The sequence below is a fragment of the Falco biarmicus genome, chromosome 10 (genome assembly GCF_023638135.1).
Source record: "Falco biarmicus isolate bFalBia1 chromosome 10, bFalBia1.pri, whole genome shotgun sequence".
Taxonomy (NCBI): Eukaryota; Metazoa; Chordata; class Aves; order Falconiformes; family Falconidae; genus Falco; species Falco biarmicus.
The window spans coordinates 11,082,876-11,109,908 of NC_079297.1; the positions used below are offsets into that span (position 1 = coordinate 11,082,876).

The following is a 27,033-nucleotide window of genomic DNA, read 5'->3' on the forward strand; positions in this document are numbered from 1 at the left end:
CGAGGCGTAATCATGGAGTTCATTAAAGTAGGATGTCAGAGTGCAACGCCACACTGGGGAAAAAAAAAATGTCCACAATGTCTTTCCAGGCTAGTGTTTGGAGAGGGAAGGACTTAAGATCAAGAGCTGAACGCCAGTCTCGCTCACCCCATGCAAGTTCTCTTTGTTTAAAATACCTTGTCAGAATTTCAAAGCACTTTTGGCATGCTCACTTCAAGGAAAAAGTGCAGGAAGAGCTACTTCAAACTTCTGGACATCTAGTGAATTTTTTACTACACAGTACGAAGAATTCCACACTCAGCCCTGGTGGGGCAGATGACAGTGTTTACACTAGGGAGAGGTTTCATTCACCGAAGGAATACACTCACCCCCACCTATGACAAAAGTCAGTTACCACAAGCTGGTTTATAAAACAGTCACAGGATTTATTGAGATAAATACAAAGTTACATAGATTCTCTGTTCTGACAAAGGAATGACACTTCCAGAGTGTCCCCACTGAACTGGGTTCTAACCACCACCGTGTACAGACACCGCTGCCTCTAGGGCAGCAGCCTGGCCGATGCCACGTGTGCATCACGCAGGAGACACCAGGGAGTCTCAGCTCTAAGCAACATGACTAACATGCTTTGGATTACAAGTGCTCGATTATTTGCTATAGCATCCAAGCAATATTGCACGCACTAACGTTACCTTCATGTTCCTTAGCTAGACATGTTTACAAGTGATATTCTTACTGCTGCTGTGAAAGTGGATCAACTACCTAACTTTGCTCCATCTGGACTTTAAAATACAAATTTTTGCATAATTTAAACAACGCAGAGAATTGTACGTGAACACACCGCTTTACTCATTGCATACGTTTGTCTAGTACAAGACGTAGTGTGGTCTTAAGTCATGCTGAAATAATTTCTAGTTTAAAACTAAAGCAAAAAGACAACCTTGTAGAGGGTAAATCTGTTTCCTAGACCTGCACATTGTCTACAAAAAAAAAAAACCCCACCCCAAAACTGTGATGACCCTCATTAGTGCATGCAACTGCAGAGTTTTAACAACAGTTTTCAAACACTCTACTGAAATCATATCATTTAAAACAGACATGACTTCTGGAGCCAGAGAGGTACCAAAATGTTGTTACCAAAGAACTTTGTTTAGCCTTTTAATGAACTTTTATAGCTGGTGGCTTACTGTTTCACACATACTAATTAAAACCTCTTAGTGAACACTAACCAAACATGCTAAAACATATGGAAGCTTGTGTTTTCCAGTGGATTATTGCAAGTAAAGGTAACTAAGATTATCTGACAAACAGAAACCTGGGTTGGGTTAACACTCAAAGTATTTAATTTATATACAGGACGTTTCAAACATACTTACATATACACACACTTGAAAAATTTGTTCAGTGCTGAGAACTAATAATAAAAAACAGAAGTAAAACCTTGTCAGAAAGGCCTTAGAAAATTTGAACTGTTAGAAAATACGTATAATGCCAGCATTAGAAAAAGATATTAGAACTAGAAAAAAGTAACTTGAGGGGTCTTTTTGTTAAGAAATTGCAATCATAAAAAGTCTGTACTGAAGAAGCATTTGTTTTAAATTATAAAAAAACTGTAAAAAATTAAATGTAGAATGTTGCAGAATTTACAGAGTTTATACTGTTTGCTGTAATAGCAGGGGTATATTTCTGCCTGCAACTTTGAAAAAGCATTTTGTGATCTCACAAGAAAACAATCTGTTACAAATACTGTACATATTATATTACAAGAGTAGTTAAACTTACACAAAACTGAGCCCTCCAAAAATACAGAACCCAGCCGAGGAACCTACTTGCTGTATTGCAGCCAAGCCTGATTTAAAACACAAAGGAAAAAGTAACGTCTGAAAAAACATTCACCAATGTGAACTACTTACTAGTACAACAGTGAAATAAGAGGCAGTATTTACACAGGTTATTTATCATGAAGTATTTTGTTCACAGAGAGAAAGTAACTGTTATTACATAAAACCATTTCTTCAAGCGATTGAACTGAACAAAGTCCCAATCCACAATCTTAGAAAGTCAGACTTTTTTTTTCCAGGCCCCGCGTTATCTACAGATTTGGGACACAACAGAAGATGGGATCCAATTTAGTTTTTTAAACCGGTCAGAAAATATCCCATTTTTTTTAACAGAACTTGGTTCTATCTGTATATCCTTTCTTTCTTCTGAAAGACCTGTTTAAATACATAGATGATGTCCTACTTAAGCATCTCAATAACCTGTATTCGTTGCTTGCCCCAAAACAAACGATACAATCAACGGAAGTTACAAATCAAACTGCATCACTGCCTTTCCCCTCAACATTTGTTACTTGGGGTTTTTCAGAACTTAGAGGTGCGTTGTTGGGGCTGCTTGGGATTTGAACATTGGGATTGGACCCAGCTAAAAGGTGTTTTTTAAATAACGTGTGTATGTAAAACAAACAAACACTGAAGTCTGGAAAATTCTGTAATACCCTTCTACAGATACCGCACATATTGCAGGAACTGAATTCCTTAAATGAAGTTATTCTTGCTAGAGCAGAATGAGTAATTTTCTGTTTGGGAAATTTACAGTCTACCTACCACTACAAGAGCCAGCAGTAACAAAACCAGACATGTTAGCACACCTGTAAGCGTATAGCTCAGAAATAACAAATTAATAGAAAAGTCACCATATACAAAGAATCTTGAGCTCTCTGTGCTTTGAAAAATATCACATTAAGTAAAAATTAACCATGCCTTAATTCCAGTAACTACTTTATAAAATGAAATTATTTTTGAGCTTTTTTCCACTGATATAGAAGTTTGTAATTTTTTGTTAAAATCTGAAACTATTCACATATATACACACCTTTCTTTCTGTTAAAACGCAATACTTGAAACAACTCAAAAACTACAACAAAAGTGAGGAAAGAAATCTTCATGTAAGTTTGCTATAATCAGGTTTTAAGATTTAGAAACCATTTTAAGCTTATAGCAGACTGCTCTCTTACAGGAAATGTGTTGTTAAAAAATGAAATATGGATTTCAGTTACACTGGAACACTGAGTATGATGCAGGACTTTGCATATAATACTTAACTGCAGGTGAGATCAGTTACCACTCACAAAGAAAAAAACCAAAAAGAATTACTCACACATCTCAGATAAACACACAGCTGTAGATGAAATGTGGTCATGAAAGGAAGACAGTGACATTTCTCAATATACCCTTTCCAGCTCAAGTACATAACAAAAGCTGCATTATTTGTCCATGTTATTCATACTAACGGCGAACAAAGTGAATAACCGTTTTGATGTTTGGTGTTTACTGCAGAAGGAGACATTAGCTTTGTTTTTCAATGCTAGTACTGTCCACGTTACCCTGTTTCAGTTTTATGGTGGCAAAGAAAGACACATCTTGATCTCTGTCAGACTGCAAGGCTAGAATGGTCTCTTCTGCTGCTTCTAGATGAGGGTTGCCAACACTTTTAAAATAAGCTAGAATAAGAGGAGAAAAGGACAATTTTAATCAAAGCCAAAAGAATAAACCCCTAAGTAGTGCTGAAATACAGACGATGCAAAAACATCTGGGTTAACTCATCCAATTTATAGGTTCTTTAGAGAAACTACAGGAAGCTAAGGAAGCTGACAGAGAAAGACAAATATGCTGCTTCTTACTCATCTTATTATGTACTTAAACATTACTAAGAGAAATTATTTTTGCTGTGCCCTAAATAGAAAAGTATCAATAAGTAAAAGCAAGCTCAAGAAACTGCCACTGTACAATGCATTACAAAACATTCTCCATACTTTATTCTGAAAAAAAGACAGGCAGGAGTAGAGATTTCTGTGCATCTTCCTTTGCATAATCAGAGACCAGCTGATTTATTTGTTTTTAAGGAACTGGACGTAACACCAGAAATTGCGGCAGGACACAAAATACAGTGCAACTGTTCACTTGCGACTACAATGACAAAGCAAACCATTTCAGAAAAAGGTGTAACGCTTCACCGGGAGGACCCCAAAGACACACTTAACAGAAATGTGTATATATATGTATACACACATACATACATATATATACACATACACACCCAGCCTACCGGAAGGCAACGCTCCCCAGCCCCCGCCGCGCCCCGCACGGCGGGACGTCACCGCCCTCTAGCGGAGGAGAGGCGACACGCCTCCGGCTGCGGGCGCGGGCCCTCGGGAACGAGCATCCCGTATTCCAAGAAAAAGCAAAGCCACTGTAGTATACATTTCTAAATCTATATTCCTAAACCCCAATTTAAATGCAACGTCCCAGATTACAGGCTATAATTCTGGCTTCCGTATAACCAGACCCAAACGGCCTCTGCCAGCAGCGCCAACGTATAGAGCTGCGCCGGCAGCAGCGGGACAGCATTCGAGAGACCGAGTTCTGGCAGAGGAAGCGAGCGAGCACACCTTTCTCCAGCAGCGTCTGCCTCAGAGCCTTGGCGAGCAGAACCCTGACGTTTGGCACAGGATCTGAAGCGAGACTTAAAAGGCTGGGGAGTAAGTGTTCAACAAACTGGTCGACAGGCATGCATTCTTCTTCTACTACAGCCTACAGGATAAACACAGAACACGAGAAACAAGATTTACGTTACAAATACACTAGCTGCCATTCCTCTCCACCTTGTCCTTCATTTGGGCCGTCTATTAAAAAAGCCAGTGTTTCACCCTGCACAACTGCACCCTATGCTGGTGAAACAAGCACCACCTTTGAAATACTGTTACGAAAACACATCTCACCATTCTGAAGATGACCCACTGAGAGCGGGTACCTTTCAGGTACCTTTCTTTCAAGTGTATTTTAGGCAATAGTGCTCCTCTGCCCATCATCAGCCTTTTGCCTTCCAACATTCCACCCCTGCTCCTCACTGCTACCGAAGTAAGAAGCATTTTCGGTTTGGAGAGGGGTGGGTAAGTGGCAATGAAGAGGGGAATGGTTCCTGGTGCCTGGCACCCGTTGGCAGTTTGCAGCACTCTTGCGAATCTCTCTCCTAGCACATCAAAGTATTACAAAATGCGTCTGCGTTTAGGATTTAATTCTCAATTTTGCTACTGGGATACTATAAAGTGCAAGGATCGGCTATTTCAGCTGGAGGCACAGACCAAAACAAGGACCACAGCTTTGAAACTGGGTAGCCATACGCTAGTCCTCAGAGCGGAGCGACCCTGACACTGCCAGAACCCATGGATTGACAAAAAAAATGGTGAGTCCAAATGTCAGTTTTGCCCATGTTGCTGGAAAGCCCCAAACCAGGTCCGAATTAAATGCACACCCAGGGAGAGAGAACATTCCAACCTGACAGATGAAGGCAAAAGCTTGTCTTCCAACCCACTTGGAGCAGTGACGAAACCGTACAACAAGTTCATTAATGAAATTTAATCCCAGTGCATTTGCGTTGTTTGCGTAGAACTTCTGTAGTATTGCTACAACCTGTGAAGCCAAGGAAGGGGGAAGACGAAAAAGGAGTGGAAAAAAAAAAGGTAAGACTTAAGCTGTAGCCCCCCTTAAAGTTAAAAAAGCATAATTTCATTTAAATTCTAACAAAGGGACACCAAAAACTGTATTCAGCATAATCAGGTGTGCTTGCAGGATTTAATAAATTACTGTGTTTATTCTGGAGAAAAGAAAGCATAAGCTTTAAAAAAAGCTATGTGTTCAGGTTAAACAAAAAACACTAAAAGAAATTAAAACAACCATTAAAATAATGCCCCTTTCCTCAATGGTATGAAGGAAAATAAGAGATTGAAAGAATCTTTCTGCTGTCTTTCAGGACATTTATGGGATGATGGCATTATTATGAAGTTCCCAACAAATTAAATTAACTCTGAGAAAAGATCAGTTTGGGTGTTTTGCTTTTTTTTTTATTTACACACACACACCCCCCAGAACTGAGGGAAGGTCTCTCAAATCTTCTACACCCCAGCTTTGATAGAGTTGAAAATACATTTATCAGTCACATACATCCAACAGACTAAGATTTTAGCATCTGTGGAAGTCTGACAACTCAAAGTATTTTTTATGAATTTTTAATTTCACTTTTTTCCATATCACTTAGAATATTTATCAAAACCATGTCTCTCTTCACCCTGCTTGTCTGAAAGGAAACAGAGTGATTTCAGGAATCCCTCTCCTGCCAGGAAGTGAACTAAATCCCCCTACCAGTTTGAAGGAGATCCACCGAACTTCTGAAACTTTATCGGAGCAGAGAGTTAGTGCAATATGTCTTAAGTAGTCATAGACATCATTGGGATTGTAGAGTTCCAGTATCAGGATCAGCTGCCTGGAACACAGAGAAAGTGATTAACTCTAGCAAGTGCGACACTTAACCTGCTGCAGCTATGCCGTTTGTTATAGGAAAGGATCATTTGTAGCCTCAAAAATGCCATGGTTATTACAAAACACTGGAACAGTTTGTTCTTCTCTTTACTTTATAAAGGTACATGTGCATATTAAAGAGGCATGTGCTTTAATCCATCAGAGTCCAAGAGAAAATTTATCCAAGCTACAGGAACCAATGAATCAAAGTTATCCCAAATAATAACAAAAGTTACAAACAGAAAAGTTTCTTTGTAACTTCAGACCAATATCCTGTACATTGTTGCAAAGCAAAAATCGAAGATTTTTTTGTAGAAATCTATATTTCTGAAATATTTATTTCTGAAATATTTCTGTTTCTCTCTCACAACTGCACAGAGCTCATACCAGCCACACCACAGCCAGCAGCCACACACAAACCAAGTGCTGAGTGACAGCTCTCCACTAGATGTCAGGGAACTACCACGACATTCTTGCACCACAGAGAGATCCAGTCTGTTGTGCCAAACTACAAGGGGAGAGTAAATCCTCAATAGCCCAAAAACATCACGTTCAGATTTTAGCTGCAAACTATGCCTATGGACATCCTTTGGGTGAATAATAAATAAATAAATCTTCAAATAAACAGGACTTGTAGAAAAAGATTTCTCAGATGTTAATTCTATCTCCGTTACAACCAGTCATATGGAAATATGTAATGAATAAACTAATTTAAGAACTGTTTTTTCTTTCATACACATTAGAAAAGTTACTTTGTACATACATTTCACTGATTCTTACAAGGCAGTCTAGAACTGAATAAAATCTGAAACCTCACTGAATAGTATCTATCAGACTGTCATATTTCATAAACTGCAAGCAAACCCAATCTCCATTTTGGTATAATCACAGACATTTAAGTTTGTAACACTTGATTACAACACAGCTTACAAAAAAAAACCAACCACCAACCACCAGTAGCTTTTTAAATTCAGTTCCCTGATAAAGAATGGTTGTAATCTTTTAGCTCCCCAATTAGGGTGTGCTAACTTCCTCCAATGTAATTAATTACCTATTCCCAATTTAGTAACAGATTAAAAATCAGAAGTTAAAAAAAATACATACTCCGCCAGCTCGTAACGAAACCTCCAGTTCCTGCTGTTATCAGTCACCACAAATTCTTGAAGTTGGTAAAGATACTCTCGCCTTTTGTCTGCATGAAGTAACTAAAAGGAAAAATATTGCTAGTATAAAACTGACAAAATTAAATACTTGCAGTTCTCTCTATATGCATTTTCCTACTTGAGAGCAAGCGATCATTCACAAGATGCTTACTAAAAATTGCACACAACCAGTCAAGTGCCCGAATATGCACATTAAGTCATCACTTCTGCAAGGATGCCCATCGAAGCACCATCTCTGGCCATAAGACCAAGCAACCAAAAATTAAAAATTTGTGTTTATTACACAGCAGCTCACCAGAAGCTGCTCTCTTCTCTCCCAGCCCCGAAACACAAACTGCTAGTGGTCCAACCTCCCAGCTGGACAGCACAAAATACTAATTCCTTTACAACAGGTCGTAGCATTAACAAAGGGTTTCCAGTTTTGAGATTTTATTGGGATATGAGAAAGAAGTGAGGGACCTTAAGAAAGCAATGGGGGACACACAGAAAATGGCAGTATTGCACAAAACTGAACATGTTAATAAGTATTGGTACCTGCACATCTCATTAAAAAGCTCTCTTAATATAATGGAATCAGAAAAAAATTTATCTTGAGAAATTAAGTTACACTTTCCTACCTTCAGAAAGTCATACAGATGTTTAAGGACACCAATACGCACTTCATCCAGATCTTTCAAGAATCCATTGAAGATTGGCACCAGATCAGCAGCTGTTAGCTGATCCCCCAAAATAACCGCTAGTTCATGTATGGAGAAAGCTAGTGTCCGACGTACCTTCCACTGCAAACAGTTTAAGAAGTGAACTAGATTAGGCACTGTTACTAAAATAAAGAAGCTTTTTGAACTATACCTGTGTGAGGACTGAGAGAGCAGAAGCAACAGGGCTAGTTACACAGCAATAGAAAATGTTAATCACATTTATGAAGTCTGATTAAATCCTGAATTTCATATTTTTAGTGCACATTTCATCTCTTGTAAGTATACAGTGTTACAACTTCAGTGAAAATTGAACAAAGCAGTTAATCAAAATTCTGATTTATCATTAAAAACTTTTTTTTTTTACCTGTACATCTGAGGCCAGCGTCTCGTATGTATCTTTCAGGCAGTGCCAGTTCTGCCTGCCCAGTGTTAAGGCCACCCCAGGAAGACTATACGCACAGTGTTTGGCTATTTCAGTATCAACAGTCTGGGCTCTAGCTGGGTCGGTCATTGACAAGTACTGGTCTAATAAAGGTTGAGGTATGATATCCTATAGACAAAGACAGTGCATCAGCAATACACACTTTAAAATCAGAAAGCAAATACATCTGTTGTGCTACAGTATTCTCTTGCTACCAACTAGCTAACAACAAAACACACACAGTGGCAAGACAACCCTTTTATGTGTTAGCTTTACAAAGTGTAAATGACCTCTATAGTTATTTGTCCACTCATTAGGACACAGCAGGCAGCAATGAACTGTAAGGATTACTTTATCAATGTGCTGCACCAAACCAAACTGAAAATTACTTCCTTGCTGAAGACAAACAGAAAATCTAGTGATAAAATAGTCCAGTTTGTGCCCACCTTGGTTGCACAGATTGCCTCTAAGGCACCGAAAATTATTCTAGCTTTCTGGTTTAAAATAGTTATCCTCAAATGGCTGGAACATTTCTTCATATTTGGCAACTGATCAATTGCAAAAGTTATTGCTGTATGTTAACTATATCAACTACTTCACTAATGCAGTTAGATGCTGTTTTAATCACCTGTAATTTTGACTTGTCATCTTCAAATGGTGAATTGTTTTCTTGTTCTTTCTTTAAAAACACTTTGGTTCCTCTGTGTTGCTCCTCCGAGTCCTGTAAAAGGATGTACTAGCTAGTGAAAATGAATTAAGACTTACTGCTGTTTCAGTTATTTCAAAGCATCACGCTACAGAACAATGCGACTCATATACAGAAGAGCCTTTCACAGACAATGCCTTGCACAGGCAAAGCCTTATTCAGTGTGCTGTATTATACAAGTACAAAAAGAGTTGTACACCAAGGCAAACACTGTTAAGACCCCAGCAGCAACAAGGCTAGATTTACTTCTAAAAAAAAGCAATCTAATTTAAGACAATAAACCCAACATTCATACAGATTCTGGATGGTTTCTTTTACCATACTCTTAAATAGTTTTTATTCTTGGGATCAATTGAAATTGTATTAAACAAGACAGCTTAACAGTCGATCCAAGTCAGTCAATACCACGATAAAAGTTTTAATTATTTTAGAACATACATCCTGAGCCTATCAAATTATGAAGCATGCACTTCCCCCCAAATAGCAACAAAAAATTCAGAAGAATTTAAAGGTTTAAGCGACCAAAACCATCCAAAGTTCAAAAGCTCACACAGTATTTTACATTTTCATTTGTACAGGTTTTATGTGCAATTTGTCGTTCATAGACAAGGAGAGCTTTTCTTTATATTTCACAGTTAGCTCCAGCAACTGTGCAAACCATTATTTTTTTCCAACCCTATCTGTACATTATAACCAAGAAACAGTAACCAGGAACTGAGTATGTGTCACTAACTGATTCAGCCTCCTGTCTGGAGATAAAAAACTAATTTTAGATTCATTACAGGAAGAGGCAAGAAGGTAGTGGCTCCATTTAATTTGAAAAAAAAAAACCCAACAAAAAAACAAAACCCAAACCCAAAAACCTACAAGACTACAGCAAAACTTTAACTCTTTGGTAACTTGTGTGCAAACAGAAGTAATAGCCCCCAATAGCTTTTCTTTTTAATTAAAGTAAGTAGCGTATGATAGCTATGGTGTGGTAACATTCAAAGGCTTTAGATTCAGAAGTGGGTCAATTATGTTCAAATATGAACACACGCTGTACTTCAGCAGATAAGAATTCATTTCAGACACGGAGCACAACGCATACTTACTGTGCTTTTCGGGATACTTGTGGTAGCCTGATCACTGATGTTATCCTGGCCAGCAGCGGATGAGAAAGTATCCTCCACCACCTGGCTGCAGGTAGCATCTGAAACAGCTGTTTCATCTGAAACTGTTTTGTTCTGAAGTTTGCCACTGCTTTCTTCCATTTTTTTGGTCTCATAGTCACCAACAGAATCAAACTGAGCAGCTCTGAGAGCAGCGGACAATACTTGGACCTGAGCTGTATAAAACAAGACAGCTATTTAGTCTCCCTTCCACACTTAAAACCTTTAAAATTTTAATTAGTTAATCCAAAAAGATAAAAAGAAGCCCAGTTTGAGCTACACAGAAACGACATATTAGCAAACATTGGCTCCTAGAAAGAAAAGGCCCATTACTCTTCCACAAAACCATCGCAAATTAAGAGCAACAATTTGGATGTATTAACATCCTGAGCAGAACCATTCTACCAATTTCTACTACTGAGAGAGATTTCTAGTAAACCCCTATAATGAGGTACTGCAGCATACTGGCTCACCTGCCATTCTTCATACTGTCAAACACTTTAATACAAATTCTTCTGTTTTATTGTTTAATTGATTCTACTGCTTGGAAAAGGCATCAATGTGCATTTAAAACATTGCTGAGAAAAACTTTATCCAGAGGAGGGAATCAGTAAACCCATCTGTGAATTTTTTTGCAGAAGCAGATAAGAAAACAAAAGGTCGGGTTTACCACTGTATCACCAATAAAGTCAGGACAAACTGTATTTGGACATTACGCTACATTCCTGCTAGGATCATGAAGTTACCAAGTTTAGAATGCAGAAATTTTGCTAGCTACATCTGCGCAAGCCTACAGCACATACAGTCTTAACACAAAACATCAGCGCATACTTTGAAGGTGAAGAATACTACAATACTTTAGAAATAAAGGAAACAGACAAAAAGGCAGAACATACAAGTATAGTTATGAATGTTCTAGCAGTTAGAGCAGGAGGAAGAACAGAAACTAACATCCACATCTCCTTATTCTGAGAAAGGAGGGACAACTGTTCTGCTAAACTCGGGGTGGGATGGGGGTTGTGTGCACATCTCAAATCTTCACTGTTTTCTCCCATACCTCTCCGAACCCCTCGTTTCTCACTGTACAGCTGTCAAGCTAACATCTCTTTATTTGTCTTATTTCTACATAACGGGGTTTTTGCTCTTTTCTTTTTGCTTTTACTCTGACTTCTTTCCAAAATTCACTTTTTCCCTATATTCGTTCATTTCCATTTCCACTTTTTCCTTTACTACTTCAATCTTTTCATCTCTTCCACTTCTACATCTTTCCCTTCCCCTCTGATCCTTTGCCTCTCACACAGGAAGAATTATTCTTTTTCCTGGTACCTTTCCAAATGGCCATGCGGAGCCACCTAAATATGCCATGCTGCCAGACAGCTTACTACTCACTACTGCTACAGCGAGGAATCCAAATGATGCTGCAGTTCCCGCAGGTATGACTTTGCATGCAGAGAAGGGATGAACAAACAGGCAGATGAAAACTGTTAACTCACTAGAGTACTCAAACTTAGTGGATCAAGAAACTGAGTTGACTACGGATGATTGGCTTGTCAAGAGGGATTTGGCCCAGGAAACACATATGCATCCCACTACCAGGCCATCACCACTTCAGTATGTTCATCAATGGGCTTGTATGTGGGACACCAAGAAAAGATGACATAAAATTAGGGCTATTCTCATTCAACCAAATGTCAGATGAATTCAGCTGACAAGACAGATCTGTCCCTAAAGCCACCGTACTTGGTTACAGTACTTAAAATTACAAGACAGTTTTTATAGACAAGCTCTTTTCCCTTTTGTAGTTCCAAATTACTTCTCATGCAAACAGAAGCAAGGAACACTTCCCCACCTGTTCCAGAAATAACTTGGGTCTTGTGGAAAAGGTTGTTGCATAACTTTCTACTATAATTTACTACTCAAGGAAGTATCATCACCTTACGAGTACCAAGCCAATTAAAATACAGTCAAGGGTTTTGTAAAGGCCAAGAGAAAACCTGCTCAGAGAAAACATAGTTTTACTGTTACAATCTCACCTTGAACATCTGGATCATCTATGTGCTCTTGTAAGCTTTCTAGAACTTTTTTTATTTCATTACTAGCAACACAGTTATTACAGGGCACAGAACAGCTATCTTTGTGCTTTTCAGTCTTGAACTGAAGCAACTCCAGATCGTGACTTATATCAGGCAGAGGAGGGCGCCAGTATAGAAACGTATTAAATACATCCTCAGCAGACTGTAGCCTTGAGTTCACTCCAGGAAAACTGCTGTCCTTAGTGACTTCTACGACACCAGCAGCAACTCTGTCACCCTGAGACGATCGAGACACATCTTCTCCAGGATTAGTACAACGATCTGAACCTTCTTCCTGTGTATCTTTTAGGTTCTCAACTGAGAGCTTTGCATTAACTTCAGCTGAAGCCTCCTCAGTCGATGACTCTGGTTTGATTTCCCTTGGCTGTTCTGAACTGGTAACAGACACACACAGTTATGCAAAATAAAACTTAACAGTACTCTGTAGTTTTCAGTGAAATAATTCATAAAATACAGCATCAACTACAGAAGCTTATTTTCTCTACAGAAAGACAGGATTTGTTACCACTATGGTTTACTTCACTAGTTTTCCCTTTACCCTCCTGACAAGCCAAAGTGAATTTTTCAATGAAGTGACTACACCTAAACAGACACATGCATGACCTCACTCTTCATACCTTTTCTTAAGTTTGTATTTTTAGCCCTGAAGAGCAGCAAAAAGATGTATCTTATTTTTTTTCCCTTCCACTACACATCTTTCCCATGCTTTTACCTGGGCAACACAGCATTTGTACTAGAGGACATTAAAGTTATGTTGTTGCTTGGCTGACAGGAACTGGAATTCACATCTTGCATTGGTGGTCGGATACTCAGTGTCCCATCTTCTCGAATGTAAAGACCAGCACTTGAAGGGTTTGCGAAGGTAGAAATAAATGGGCCAAGAGACTGAAAAGCAGCCTGACGAACCTGTGATAGCATAAAGACAACAGTCAGGACTCATACAACTCCCACAGAGCTAACGCTGAAAAATAAAAATTTGGTTCTTACCAATTGGAACAGATTAATATCAAATATAAGCAACTATCAATTACCAAATAAGTGACACATAAGCAAATGGAGACAGAATATTAAACATGTATCTACAATCATAGTAAGGAGATTTTTTTAAAAGCTATGAATTTGAAGGACATCACTGTCTACTTCAACTAATACCTTTAACACAAGCTACCTGTTCTAAGAAAACCTGTTGATAGAAATGCTAAGTAGTAAGAGAGAGGAAAAATAAGATACTATCTTATCAGAGGAGATTAGATCTTAGTAGATTTTACTCTAATCTCAGCAAATTTTGTTCAGAGAATTTTTACAGCACACTTCTGAATTGCCATTATTTGTGTAAGATCTGCCTGGGAAGATGCATCAATTATAGAGTTACTTACCCATCTACAAGTGTCACTGATAAGACTGATAAACAGCGGCGATAGTTTGCTTCTGCGAACTTCCGGGGATGTGGTGTAAGACACTGCCATAAAGCATTCAGCGCAAGCTTTTCTCATTCCCCAAACATTATCTGAACATAGTTCAAAGAACTTGGGTATCTGCCAAAAATAAGCCAAAATCAAGACTAATTAAAGACTAAACAAAGACTGCAGCAACATACTATCAAGATATTTGAAAACTGGAGATAATGATAACTCAAGAGACAATAAATGAAGAACAGAAGAAGAAACAGGGACAGGTTAAAAACAATATATTAATTGAAGACACTGGAAAAACTATCTGTGTCCCACTTCGTTAGGATTTTATAGATAACTCTATGCACTAGGAAATAGAAAGAATTACTAATGGTCTATTTTTCCTGAAATTGTAATTTGACTGATTGTCTAGTTCAGAGAAAAAAAAAATGAGTATTTCTAAAGTAAGAGTACATGTGTGTATACATGCTGCCAAATATATTTTTAAAAATGTCTTACAAAACAAGTACTTTGCATTTCAATTCATTCCCAGTTTTGCTACATAATTGCAACCAAAGCCTTAGCAAAATCAATTAAAAAAAATACGTATGCACATCAATTAATTTACAGGGAAGACAATAAAAGAATTCATTATTAAACCTGTTGAAATGAGAAATACAAGTTTTGTAAATTGATTTTGATTTTACATACCAGCAGTCTTTCTGTGGCTTCTTGCCCAACTGCATTACAAATGTCACCAAAATTAGCTGCACATATCTAAGAAATAATAAAAAAATATTTTTATTCTTTCAAGTGCATTAGTCTTATTGTCAACCTCACCATGCATTATTTATCCCATGTAACAACTGCACATTTGCTTATTCAAATTTCAGCCATGTAACTACATCCTGTAATCCTAACTCATCCTGAGCAAAGACTCCTTAGAGCAACCTTCCGTAAGCCACATGGCTTTGAAATCAATAGTAATAAAGGTTTCTGCATGAAGAGTATCTTCTACTTCAGTAATCACTAAAAGGGACAATAAGCCTACTGGAAAGTTTAAATTACTTTGAACAACAGCTGTCAAAACCAAAGCAGATTAAAATATGATACGAGGGTGAGGACTTAGGTGTACTGACAGAACTACCTTCACTATGGCTGAGACTGGCTTAAGTACTTTGCTGAGGCGAAGTTTAATCAAGGTCTCAAGTTAGTGGCATTCACAGTACATTACAAATGATATAATGTAAGGCAAAAGGGACATTCCCTCATGTTGGAGAAAGAGGTTGCCAAAATCTGAAATCAATTAAAATAGCACTGTATTAATACAGGACTTATTTATTCTCTATGCTTATTTAAAAGGCCACAACGCAGCTCCAATTCCAACAACAAGTACAGCTTATCATAAGGACCCAAGCTGAAGCTCTGCATGACTCAAGTCTACTCAAACATTTTAAGACTTATGCTGTAAGTTTCCTTTCGCCCTCGACTATGAGTAAGAATAAGCCTTACACTTCTGGGATTTCTCAGTAACACCAGATTTATTTTTGTTTTTCCTTTAAGGGAATGATGTCTCAAATATCCATTACTTTTTACTTTCTCATTTTGAAATATGATGGTTGAGATCAGGTAGCTTGTTTGCATCCTATAACCAAGCATGGTTGCTTAAAAAAACAGGTTGTACAAAACTATTAAAATGTGCAAGATCAGTTTAACTGTTACACCAAAGCTATTCACCAAGGACTGTTACCTGTTTCTTTACTGTACTACAGAAACTACAGCCACGTCAGTAAATTAGAACTGCTCTTCCAGACTCTCTCAAAGTTCATCAGCTAAAGTTATGACTACGTTATTCAGGAAGTTAATCTGAACAGCAATATAAAAATTCATTTTTAAGTGGTTTAGGGTTGAAAACACACCAACCTTTCGTACTTGAAACAATTTCCCATCACTGCACAGTTCACAGAAACGAGGAAGCAGCATGTGCTCAACTGTTGTTCTGCTCAACATAGAAGCCATTTTACAGATTATCTAAAAATCAAGAAAGGAATATGTGTGAGGAAAATAAAATTATAAATCTTGTAACACAGCCAAATATTCCTCCTAAAAATTACCTCCAAGTACAAGCAACATCCATCAAACAGATTTAACTGCTACACATTATTTGTATTTTCAAATATGTTCTATGTGAAGCACAACTATAATTTTTATTTAAAAATCATTCAACATCACTGTGCCCAACATTTCTGCACGTAATTAATTGTCTTTTTATCCTGCTAAATAGACTTTTAGTATTAAGTGCATTTTCAAGGGGTTTTACAATGTGGCATACACTGGTATTTTGTATGGAGAAGACTAAAGTTCCATTGCACTAGCCAGCATATCAAGCCACAATCTTTAAGTGTATTACAAATATCTCAAGCTTAAGCATGTAAGTTCCTTAGCTTTAAAAGAACTGTTCAAATGCTTACACAAGTGTTGTCAGATTAACTGTATTCATCTGTATTTATTTTTACAAAGTTATTGAAGTTTTCTACCTCCACAAAAATAAGCTTTATTCCTAGAAATGTTTGCCTTCATAATAGAATGCTAAATAAGAAGTAAGGAAGACACCATTCAAGGACTTTCCTGCAACTTTTAGAACTCCTAAAAGGCATCTGGTGCTCAGATGTCACCCTGGAAAACTGCCTAAGCAATACACAACTCCCAAACAAGTAAGAGGAAAATCTAGCTGGTAAAACTATTTTACAGGTCAAGTGTCAGATATCCATGCTGAAATGTAATTACACACCAGCCCTTTTCTGTGGAGTCAACCGACTTCTTGAAAGTGAACAGGGAATGTTTGGTTTGGTTTTTTTTTTTTCCAAAATGCTTAAGCATTAAGATCAGGTCATGATTCATACTTTGAAAGCGTTACTGTGAAACCTGGTAGTGCAACTGTAAAGACATTGTGGGGGAACATAACAATCTGAAGAATTAAAAAAAAGGCTGCCAAGAACCAGCTGCATTTTGAAGTTACTTGGCTACCATTTTGGTATCATTTAGCATCCTGAAGTATAAAGATGGTCTCTTTAAACGTGATTTTTTCAAAAATTCAGAATAAAAACTGAAAGATTTGTTGTGTTAAACTAAAAATTCAAATATATCAATCAATAAACACAAAAGGTTTGATTGTTTATTTTATTTGACATCAGCATTATTCCTGGGCATCATCTTAATTACTGTTGTAAGTGAAAAGGAGCAGTTCTTGCTAATCCTCAGTATCATCAATCATCTACAGGAAAAAGACCCTCAACATTTTGGGAAAAACTTTTGCTGAGTTTGGAGATACGATACTTTACATTTTTAAGCATACAGTAACATTCTTGTTCCCAATCACTCTACTGTATAGTTTAATTCTCAAGAACCACTGTTTCAAAAAGATTCTTCAAGCACTTAATTGATGCAGAAGCCCAAATTTTTTTCATCTCACAAGAGATACAGGACCTAGGGAAAGCTTACTTGGAGTACCTCTACACTTAGCCAAGGGCATTAAGTAAGTAGTACCCAGTACAACAGAGGGCAACTGCTTTCTTCTTGAATTCAGTTAATATAATTTTTAACCTCTCAGTATGGTGCAATAGGTCTTGACCCTGTTCAAATTCGTTGAGAGTTCACACTGAAACAATGGTACTCAACTCTAGAAACCACTAGGAAACCTACAGATTCAAGGCTTAATGGCTTAGCACACTTCAGCGTCAACTGGACCACAACAGCAGGTTCTCAATTCACAGACTGACTAACAAATAGAGAAGGAATAAATCAAACTGAAACAGTAATGATATTTAAGTTCAATGATTAACGTAAAGCTCTCAAGACACTAAGAATGCAAGTACAATTTATCTCATACAAAGCTGTATATTCTACAAGAGCTTTACAGCACTGCTAAAAGATAAAGAACAAAAGCAATTAAAAAAGAAGGAGTAAAGATAAAAGATGTCTTCCAAATTCACTTACATTCACAGCTTCCACCTTGTACTCATCATCACTGTCGGGAGCTGAGAGGTCCAACAGAATTGGACACACCTTATTTTCAATGTCACTCTGAGCAACAAGATCTTGTTCTAGCAGTATAAGCAGTGCTTCTTGACCTGCCTTTCTAACCTATTAATATGAACAAATATTTAAAAAGTATGTCACTATAAAAACATTTGCTGATAGAGGAACCATAAAAGGCATGTTTTCAGTGAACACACAGACACAAGTTTAAAAAACCCTCTCAGTTTTAACATCATAAGGAATTAGTAGTAAATACAGAACTTCAAATATAATCATTACATGACATTTCATCAAATTCTGATGAGAAGCCAAATGATCAAGTAGAAGACAGGACTTGTAAGTCAGGACTCCTGTAACAGACTGTGTCAATATACTGCTAGGCAAGTTCTCTACGTTTCCCATGCTCTGCTAAGGAAATTATACCCAAAAAAATAGTTCAGAACTCCCTAACAAAGTGTGCTGAATCCAATAAACAAAGCACCATGTAAAAGCTATCAAGCAACACAGAACTTCCTAGTCTCTCTTCCTCATGCCTTAAATTCACTAAACCACAAAGAATTTTCCAATGATTCAAACTCATGTTGTCTGTTTTTCCTACCTGATTATTAACATCTGTGAGGTATCTCACTACTATGGGCATAAGGTATTCAAAAAATGCTGTTGGGAATTTTGGTCTACTTTCTTGCAGAAAAATGGCAATAGGAGGTATTTGTTCCATCAGCTCTGTACGTACAGTTGGCTCTAGTAATAAAAAGAAAGTAAAAGCTACATCAGTAAATAAACAATTAAGATCAAGAACCTTAAGAAAAAAATAGGGGTTTTTTTGTTTAATGTTTTAAAACAAGGAAGATTAAAATACTCAGAACATTAAAGAAGGATCACCACTGAGACTGCCTTTACTTAAAAGGAAAGCTAAATAAAATAGAACAGCCTTACATACATCATCACAGTCCAGAGACTTGGAATCAGTTCCCAAACAAATCAGATAAAATGAAAGCACCAGTTAGAAAACCCAATCGCATGAATGTATGAAGCATTAAAATGCACAGCTGTTCTGTGCCACAAATACCACAAACGTTTAGATGTAACAAATTGCTTGAAAAATATTACTTCAGGCCCTATACTAAGTAAGGGCCTTTCATTTATGCACCTACCATATAAAGTACTTCAAAACAGAGAAAAAAATTAATGTCATCTTCACTGACAGATACTGCTGTTATATGATTTAGTTTCTTTAATTCACTCATTGCCTTCTATATTGCAGCTTATGTAAAAGAAGTTACAGAAATTTAATGAAATAAAAAAATTCAAACCTGCATCTTCAGAGAGCCTGACAACTATTTCCATCACAGTCAGGAAGTCTTCTTCATTATTACTGAAATCTCGAAAGACATCCAAAAGACCTCTAGCAATAATTTGCCTGTGGAGTGAACAACATATTAATTGCCTTAATAGCTTGCCAATGAAATGTAGATGGCATGCAAGAGGAACTTGTCAGATATAAATAGGCAGTTTAAAGATCAAGCTCTTCTCTGAGCATTCAGACATACTAGTTAAGAGTTTTTCCACCATCCCAACAAAACAAAGATGGAGTCGAGAGATCTTATTCAGATAATCAAGAAATAAAACTTTTTATGGAAATTTTATACAGAAATTACTCAAACAGAATAATAGTAGGCATGCACTTAGAATAACAACAGAAGTAGTGACACCTTAACATCCACAATGCTATCAGACTCAATTATCATATAACGTGTAGCCATTGTACCCTTACCTGTTAAATATGTTATCACTGAAGGCATATTTTTCAAGGCGAGCCAGTGGAGTCAAGTTATCCTGTCCAGGAATATCCAAGAAAGCAGTTATCCTCATGCTATCGCAGTCTGGTCCATAATCTTCAAACCCAACTTGAAAGACGAGTAACCCAAAAAAAAAAAATTTAAAAAAATCCAAGAGTCAGCAAGAGATGTTACAGTGAAAAATACACCAGAGCAGTAACTATTTCTCTTCAGAGCTATTCTTCAAAGGAAAATTATCTGTACATCACTGGAAACTGCTTACAAAAAACCCCATGTCTTGAATTGTACCTAATGAAGTCAAGAGCAACACTGCATATAGACCTGTTACTTCAAGCTTTGGAATGTAATTAATTTCAAAAGGTCATAAACCCCTTGGCTTTTAACATATCTTACTTGCAATTTCAGTGGACTAGCCACATGTACTACGAGTTAAAAGAGGGCTCAGCTGACAAAATTGCATGCCACGAACTGACCAATGCATTCAAAAGGAAAGTAAGTCCCATTAAAAGAAACTGAAATGTTCACAAAGACAGAAAATCCCAAACTGTACTACTTTAAAAAAACAAATTCTTGGGTCTGTTTCGAAGTTATCAAGGTACATTTTTCTCACTGTAGTTACTGGATCTGTCCCATACATCTAAATCAGACTGGTAGTTCTGGGAAAAACTTCAGCTTTACTCTACTTGGGAACATACTGGGAGCCTTCTACTGCAGGCCTATCAACTACAGACTTTCCCATGTAAACCTACTCTTTTTCTAAATCTTTTTTTTTTTTGTATTTGCAGCTTCAGACTTTACCAAATATTACCGTATCAACTGTTAATGTCTGCTTCACCAAATCTAAGTCACCTTATCCAGTAACATGCACTCGATTACAGACTATAGGCAAAAAGTAAGACTGAAGAGGAGAGGGAATAGGATAACTTTGCTGCCAAATTTTTGTAATCCTTCATCCTTAAACAAAGACAGTGAAATAACGTGTCTGTAACACCAATCTTTCACACAAATTTTCTCATTTCAGCAACAGATACAGGAACACAGAGCGACCAAACCTACAGGAAGAGTTGTACTAAAGTAGCTGATTCTCCTGCTCTGGGTTTACAACTTCCCCAATCAAGCATTCCTAGATTTATACACACTTTGTTCACGTAAGTATGATCTCAGTTGCTGTATTATTTAAGTACATGCGAATTGTGCCAATAGGTCTTTTCATATGCAAGAAGTAAGTCTCTCAAACCAGCATATGTGAGGAGAATAAAAACCACTGAAGACAACAAGCCAGTTTCTGACTTGACAGAAGACAATATTAGATATTTAAATCAGTGAAGAAAGCACAAAACAGGTAATAACTTCAAAGCACAATGACAAGCCAAATAGGTTGTATTTGAAACTGTGCCTGTAAGACTATAGTCTCAGCACTGCAGGTTATGCCTCTACAGGCAGAACCCTCCTGTCCTTGCGCACTGGCACTTACAGAGTTTTATTATTAAAAAACATCAGAGCTTTGCCTAAGACCCAAAAGCAAACTAGGACTAGTTTCATTTATAGCACCAGTTCCCCCAGTTCGTAAAATGGGAAGAAGAGGAATACCATCTCCCACTGACACACTTTGAAGATTAAGAAATGTGTATATAAGGTACTATAAAATCCCTATCTTCAGTATTCTCGTTTAATAAAAAAACAATATATAAATAACTATAGTCCTTCCCAACATGTCATCCCAACCAGTACAAACCTTTTACGCATCTTAAAGTGTATTATTTCATAACGGACTCAAATTGTCAGTGGGTTAAATTACATATATATGTAATCCCACGATTTCCAATATAACAATTTCTTCAGGACTGAAGTGGCTGTACCTTAAGCAGGATAATTAAGCTTCAGCTCTACCGTCAGTCTTATCTTACCAGTTTCATATTATAAACAGTCTTCCCTGAAGAATCTCTTATCTGAGACCTGGCACAGTGAACTTCGGCTCTAAACTACATTAATACTCATTATAAATCACTTTTTATATTTAAAAAATCCGCTATTAATGAGAAGTACCAAGCCTCAGGTTTCTTCCTACAGAAAAACTCGTATTTCACATATAAAACTCTGTTTTCCAATTATTTAACATGAGCCAAAACTTTCTCAGAAATACAGTTCATTTAAAGAAGAAATCATCCTGACATACTTGCAGCAAAACGTTATACCTGGGTCTTCAGGGAAAAAAACAAAAAGCAGATTGGTTTAAGAAGGCAGAGAGTCTCCAAGGAACCCAGCTGCATAAAAGACTAGAGCAATTCTGAATTCTGCTGCTCTTGCAGACAATATGATCTGAGCAACAAGTTTAATGGAATTTAAACAGAAGAAAATTGTGGGATTAGAATAAATACATTTCAAATGTATACAGATACTACAAGAGAACCCACATCTACACCATCAGAAACATATGCTAATTATTCATGGCTTTTTATAATGTTGTACTGAACCCTTGCTTCCATTCAACTAGTCAGTATTATTCTAGTGGCTGCTCTTTAAGTAGTCGTCAGGTTCAAAACATTCATCTGCACCAGTGTACTTAATTTACATTGCACAGGTCTGTCTGGGATTGATCTACCCACATGCTCTAGGGCCATCCTTCCCACCAAGCTCAGCATCTGAAGAGGTAGCATCCAGGATTTGCTGCTTCAGAAGAAACCTACTGTATTACTGAAAGCTCACAGGAAGTTAGGCAGCAGATGTAGGGCTGCGGATTTCCTTTCTGAGGTTGCAACCTCCCCGTATCCAAACCCAACTCTGACCATCCTTATTATCTATGCAATTAGAATATATACATATATATATTTTTAAATCCACACAGATCGGACACACTTTCACTACCTAATTTTTGAGGCTAACCACCTGTTACACGAAGACAGATTTATCAGGGCTTAAACAAAATAAAAACCAATATACTTGCCATTAACTTCATCTAGTGCCCCCCTGTTTTTGAAGTAAGAAACATTTTAGAAAGGAAGGCTCTTGGCAGTTCACTTCAAATATTTTAGAATCCCTACCAATTCAAACAACAATGAAGTAAATCTCAATTCTAACTTTGACTACAATACTAAAACTGGGAATAAATTTTGCAAACATGATGAATATGCTTAACTTTACTACTTGGAGTACTTCTGTTACTCATTCAAATTAGCTAAGCACACATCAGTGCTTCTAGGACTAGAGGGGAAGCAGAGCAAACTACTACTGCTCAGGATCAAGAGAGTTAAATACCTGAAATTTTTTCCACACACTCTCAGTACACATAAGTAAAGAACAGTCATGGCAGAATCCATTTTGTCTTCTCTCAAGAATTTTCTTTTTCCATAAAATAAAAAGCCCTAAGTACTTACAAGTTTCAGAATATACCAGAGTACTAGAAATTGCAGAAAAATAATGAACTAGCATTGCGTATCTAATGTTCTTTCATAGGTGAATCAAACATTAAGTATTTTTCCCCCTCTAACGATATCAACCAAATGGCATCTGTCCATCAATAAGCAAGAGTAAATGTAAAAATATTCACAGCTGAACCTGAGTTCACTATACCTTAGTTTGACTCGGACTCAAAGGCTGCTTCGAGTCTGTAAGAAACACCTACAGGGTGACAGAATTTATGCAATTCAACATCATTAGCTAGTATCACTATGCACTTTTTCCAATACAAAACAGTAAATACTAGCGTAGAGTGCAAGGATTTCATGAACTCAAGGAAGTAATTTTCTCTCCTGCTGTTTTTAGACTGAAAACCAATTTTTAAAATGTATATTCTTTATTGTAAGAAGGGCATAATTAAGCTTATTTTTCCAGATGATCCAATATCTCATCTTACAAAAAACAAGTTTCAAGCTGTACTTAATGAATTTCGGTAGATTTTACCACAGCTTTTCCCCATATTCAGAGGAGCACACACACACACACACCCCCCATCCGTTTGTTTCAATTTAATTGACCCTCAATGTGCATAACGCTATTCACCAATTTAGTTAAGTAAAAATCCAGTTCCAGTGATTTCACTGAGATTTTCCTAAGATGCATCATGAACTCTTTGCCAGACCAGACCGAGATAGTTGTGCTAATGTAGTGACTAATGGGACACCTGAACTATGCTAACAGAAATAGAAGACAGTTTCAATGCTATTATTTAACTTCATTGGCAAATTAATGAACTTAAAGAATATTTTTAAATCATGAAATCAGATTTTAGTAATGCTCTAAAAGGCACTTTTGTTTATATGCTCATCCTGAAACTGATTTCTTTTACACAAATCTTTTTTGTGATTTATAGTGACCCATATAAAAGGCTTATTAATTACTGCTTAGAGCAAAATTTTCTTTATCTCAACATTTTTATTAACTTCGTGACTCAAACTATTGAGTTTTGCCTACAAGCATCAAACTTCTTAATCAACTTACCAGACAAATCCATTACAGTCTCAACAGAACAGCCGAAGCCTGAACATTAATGGAGAACAAATACTTAACTCCTAGTGACAGTCACCCCTGGTTCAAGGCCAAGACCCATACCAGAACACTACAGGAAGTTTGCATTTATGTTCACTGCTTGCACTTTACACACTCAGCAAACAGAACTCAAATGACATGCTAGGTGTTCTGGGTTTTATTATTATTTTGTTTTTTCTTACTAGAGAGACAAGAAAATTGGAAAGGGAACCAGGAGCAATTCAGACCCAGTCAATTCAAATAGCTAAGCATTCATTAGCACTATCAAGGGTTTCAGGGTTTTGTTGTTGCTTTTTTAATTAGGGCAGAGATATTCTCAACTCTTAAATATGGTCCTACAGCAACAACTGCTGCAGCTCTTCTGCAACTCACTGAAAACAGTCTTTAAACTGGCATAAGCACATTGAGATGTATCAGCTCATGTCCTCACTTATATCCTGTTCAACACATACATGCTTTTTGCTATCTAAGGTGATGACTACTTGAAAACTCCTTACATTTACTTACTGCAGCAAGCAGTAACCTTTAGTACCTCTTTTTAAGCAACTTCTTACAGCGTTATCAAAATTTTAAATCCTTGTGTATTAAATTTCAGGTACTAGCCTCCCCACTTACTACCTTTTTTTTAGATTTCTAGTTTTTCAAATAGATAAATGTATTAAGGATACTTTTTAATTGTAGCTTTACATTCATTACGACTCAAGAGTTAGCATTTATCTGTATAAGAGAAATGTTGAAAATCTTTTCAAATACACAAAAATACAACCATAAAACTAACCAAGAACTCTTACATACACAATCTCATTTATACATCACTCACATCACAAAAGACCCTAAGCTTTTCTTTCTAAAACTTCATCAAAATACAAACACTGCACCTTTTCTTCTGCCTAACTACTAGGGAAATGCAGAAATCTCAAAGACTGAGAGCAACAACACCTTAGAGCAACTAACAAAATCCTGCAGAATGACCTCCTGCCCAACAGAGGTAAAATCTGTGCGCATCTTTCCAAGTAAATACTTTAGATCTGTTTTTCTAACATTTCCCCGGTGTTCCTGAAGACCATTTTCTTCCTAAATTAGCTTATTCATGCCAGACTGGGGGGAACGAACAAATCCATCTGTTACGTGCTTTCAAGTACTATTAAAGAATAACGGTACTGTGGTAAGCAAGTAAGAGACTCTGTCAAGAAAAAAACTCAAGTTGTTTCCATGTATTTTTTTAACAGAAAAGTCAATCCAGTACCCAAAGTGCCAATGAAACCACCCCACGTACACAGCTGCTTTTTAAAGCAGCACAAGTTCATGAAACCATTAGTCAAAAACATTTATCTCCTCAAGTAACAGCTTCTTACCACGCTAATAACTGTTCAGCTCAACTCTAACACAACTCTGGACTACACCGGCTGGAGGTGGAGCTGTTGCCTGGTCTAGGACCAGGTACCTGGCCCGCACCCCCCGCGTTAACCAGCCGGAGGGCACCGGGTACCTGGCCCGCACCCCCCGCGTTAACCAGCCGGAGGGCACCGGGTACCTGGCCCGCACCCCCCGCGTTAGCCAGCCGGAGGGCACCGGGTACCTGGCCCGCACCCCCCGCGTTAGCCAGCCGGAGGGCACCGGGTACCTGGCCCGCACCCCCCGCGTTAGCCAGCCGGAGGGCACCGGGTACCTGGCCCGCACCCCCCGCGTTAGCCAGCCGGAGGGCACCCGACGGCGCTTCTCCTTCTACCCCCGCCGCAGCCGCCCCCCGCTGAGCGCCTGTGCCGCAGGGATGCGGGAGCAGCAAAACGCGCGGCGGCCCCAGCAGCCTCCGCAGCACTCGGCAGCCTCGCTCGCCCGAGCTACTGCAGCGAGGAAATCCCTCGGCTACCCCAGGGTCATTTCCACCGACGACAACCGCGGAACTAACCCCCTCAAAGCACCGCCGGCCAGACCCGCTTTCCTTTCCCAGAGGCTCATCGCGGGCCATTGTTGGAGGTGCTGTTTACACTCGTCCAGCGCCCATCTGAAACAGCGAGGAGGGTCTCTCGGCCGGCCGGTCCCAGCCGCCACCCCAGGCCCAGCCGCCCCGCCAAACCCTGCTCGGAGCAGCCGCCCGTCCCCCGGCGGCTGGGCCCGCCGGCCAGGGCCCGAGCTGAGGGAGGGACCGAGCCCGCTCCCTCTGCCAGCGCCCCGCTCCTGCGGGCACACAAACAGCTCGTTAACTCATGAGCCCTAACGCCCTGCGAGCCTTCACCTACCAGCACAAACTGCCTCAAAATCCTCCCCTCAGCCTAACCTGGATAAACAGACGGAGAGAGAAACAGGACGCAGAAGGACCCAGGGTGGGAGAGCGGGGGAGGGCCTAACCAGGGAGCAGAAAAATAAAAAAACAGTTACTCACAATCATCTAAGTCATCCTGCAAATCCACAAAATACAAAGGGATCCCTACAAACAAGAACAGAAGAGAGATACCGGGGGGTTGGTTTCGGAGGGCTGCGGCGAGGACAGCGGCAGCCCCCAGGTGAGGCGCCCCGGCGCTCCCCGCCCGCCTGACCGCCAGCCCCACTTACCGGCCATCTTGGAATGGACATGGGCGAGGAGGAGGAGGGGAGCGGGAGGGCAAAGGGAGGAGCCGGGGGTACTTCCTGCCCCCGGGTCGGCCCCCGCGCCGCCGAAACACGGCCGGTGTAATAAACAGCCGCTGCCGGGGGGCGAGTCGCCCCTTAGCAGACGCCGTCGCCTCCTGAGA

The 27,033-nt window shown here is 38.6% G+C and overlaps 1 protein-coding gene across 2 annotated transcripts; it reads right to left on the reverse strand.

Annotated features, from left to right (window-relative positions):
- Nucleotides 1–401: 401 nt before the first annotated feature.
- On the reverse strand, nucleotides 402–26,987 carry LOC130155694 (serine/threonine-protein phosphatase 4 regulatory subunit 1-like). Of its 2 annotated transcripts, XM_056353187.1 has the most exons (20): nucleotides 26,855–26,986; nucleotides 26,685–26,729; nucleotides 19,792–19,924; nucleotides 19,331–19,437; nucleotides 18,616–18,758; nucleotides 17,976–18,122; nucleotides 15,903–16,010; nucleotides 14,691–14,756; nucleotides 13,965–14,123; nucleotides 13,301–13,494; nucleotides 12,529–12,962; nucleotides 10,439–10,671; nucleotides 9,267–9,359; nucleotides 8,582–8,767; nucleotides 8,137–8,298; nucleotides 7,461–7,561; nucleotides 6,201–6,321; nucleotides 5,337–5,471; nucleotides 4,451–4,592; nucleotides 402–3,502 (listed from the first exon to the last, which is right to left on the reverse strand). In XM_056353187.1, the coding sequence occupies exons 1-20, from the start codon at nucleotides 26,859–26,861 to the stop codon at nucleotides 3,348–3,350; spliced, it is 2,871 nt and encodes a 956-aa protein (XP_056209162.1). In that variant the 5' UTR covers nucleotides 26,862–26,986; the 3' UTR covers nucleotides 402–3,347. The 2 variants fall into 2 exon arrangements, with proteins under 2 accessions (XP_056209162.1, XP_056209163.1); XM_056353188.1 differs by lacking the exon at nucleotides 26,685–26,729 and having other exon boundaries at nucleotides 26,855–26,987.
- Between the last annotated feature and the right edge of the window lie 46 nt (nucleotides 26,988–27,033).

What these genes read in the sequence shown, in the direction of transcription:
- LOC130155694 (XM_056353187.1), bottom strand. An exon ending in GCAGGATGACTTAGATGATT is followed by an intron (nt 19,925 to 26,684) that starts GTGAGTAACTGT and finishes TCGTCTTTCAAG; the next exon opens with TTGGGTTTGAAGATTATGGA. An exon ending in ATGACAAGTCAAAATTACAG is followed by an intron (nt 8,768 to 9,266) that starts GTGATTAAAACA and finishes CTTTGTCTATAG; the next exon opens with GATATCATACCTCAACCTTT.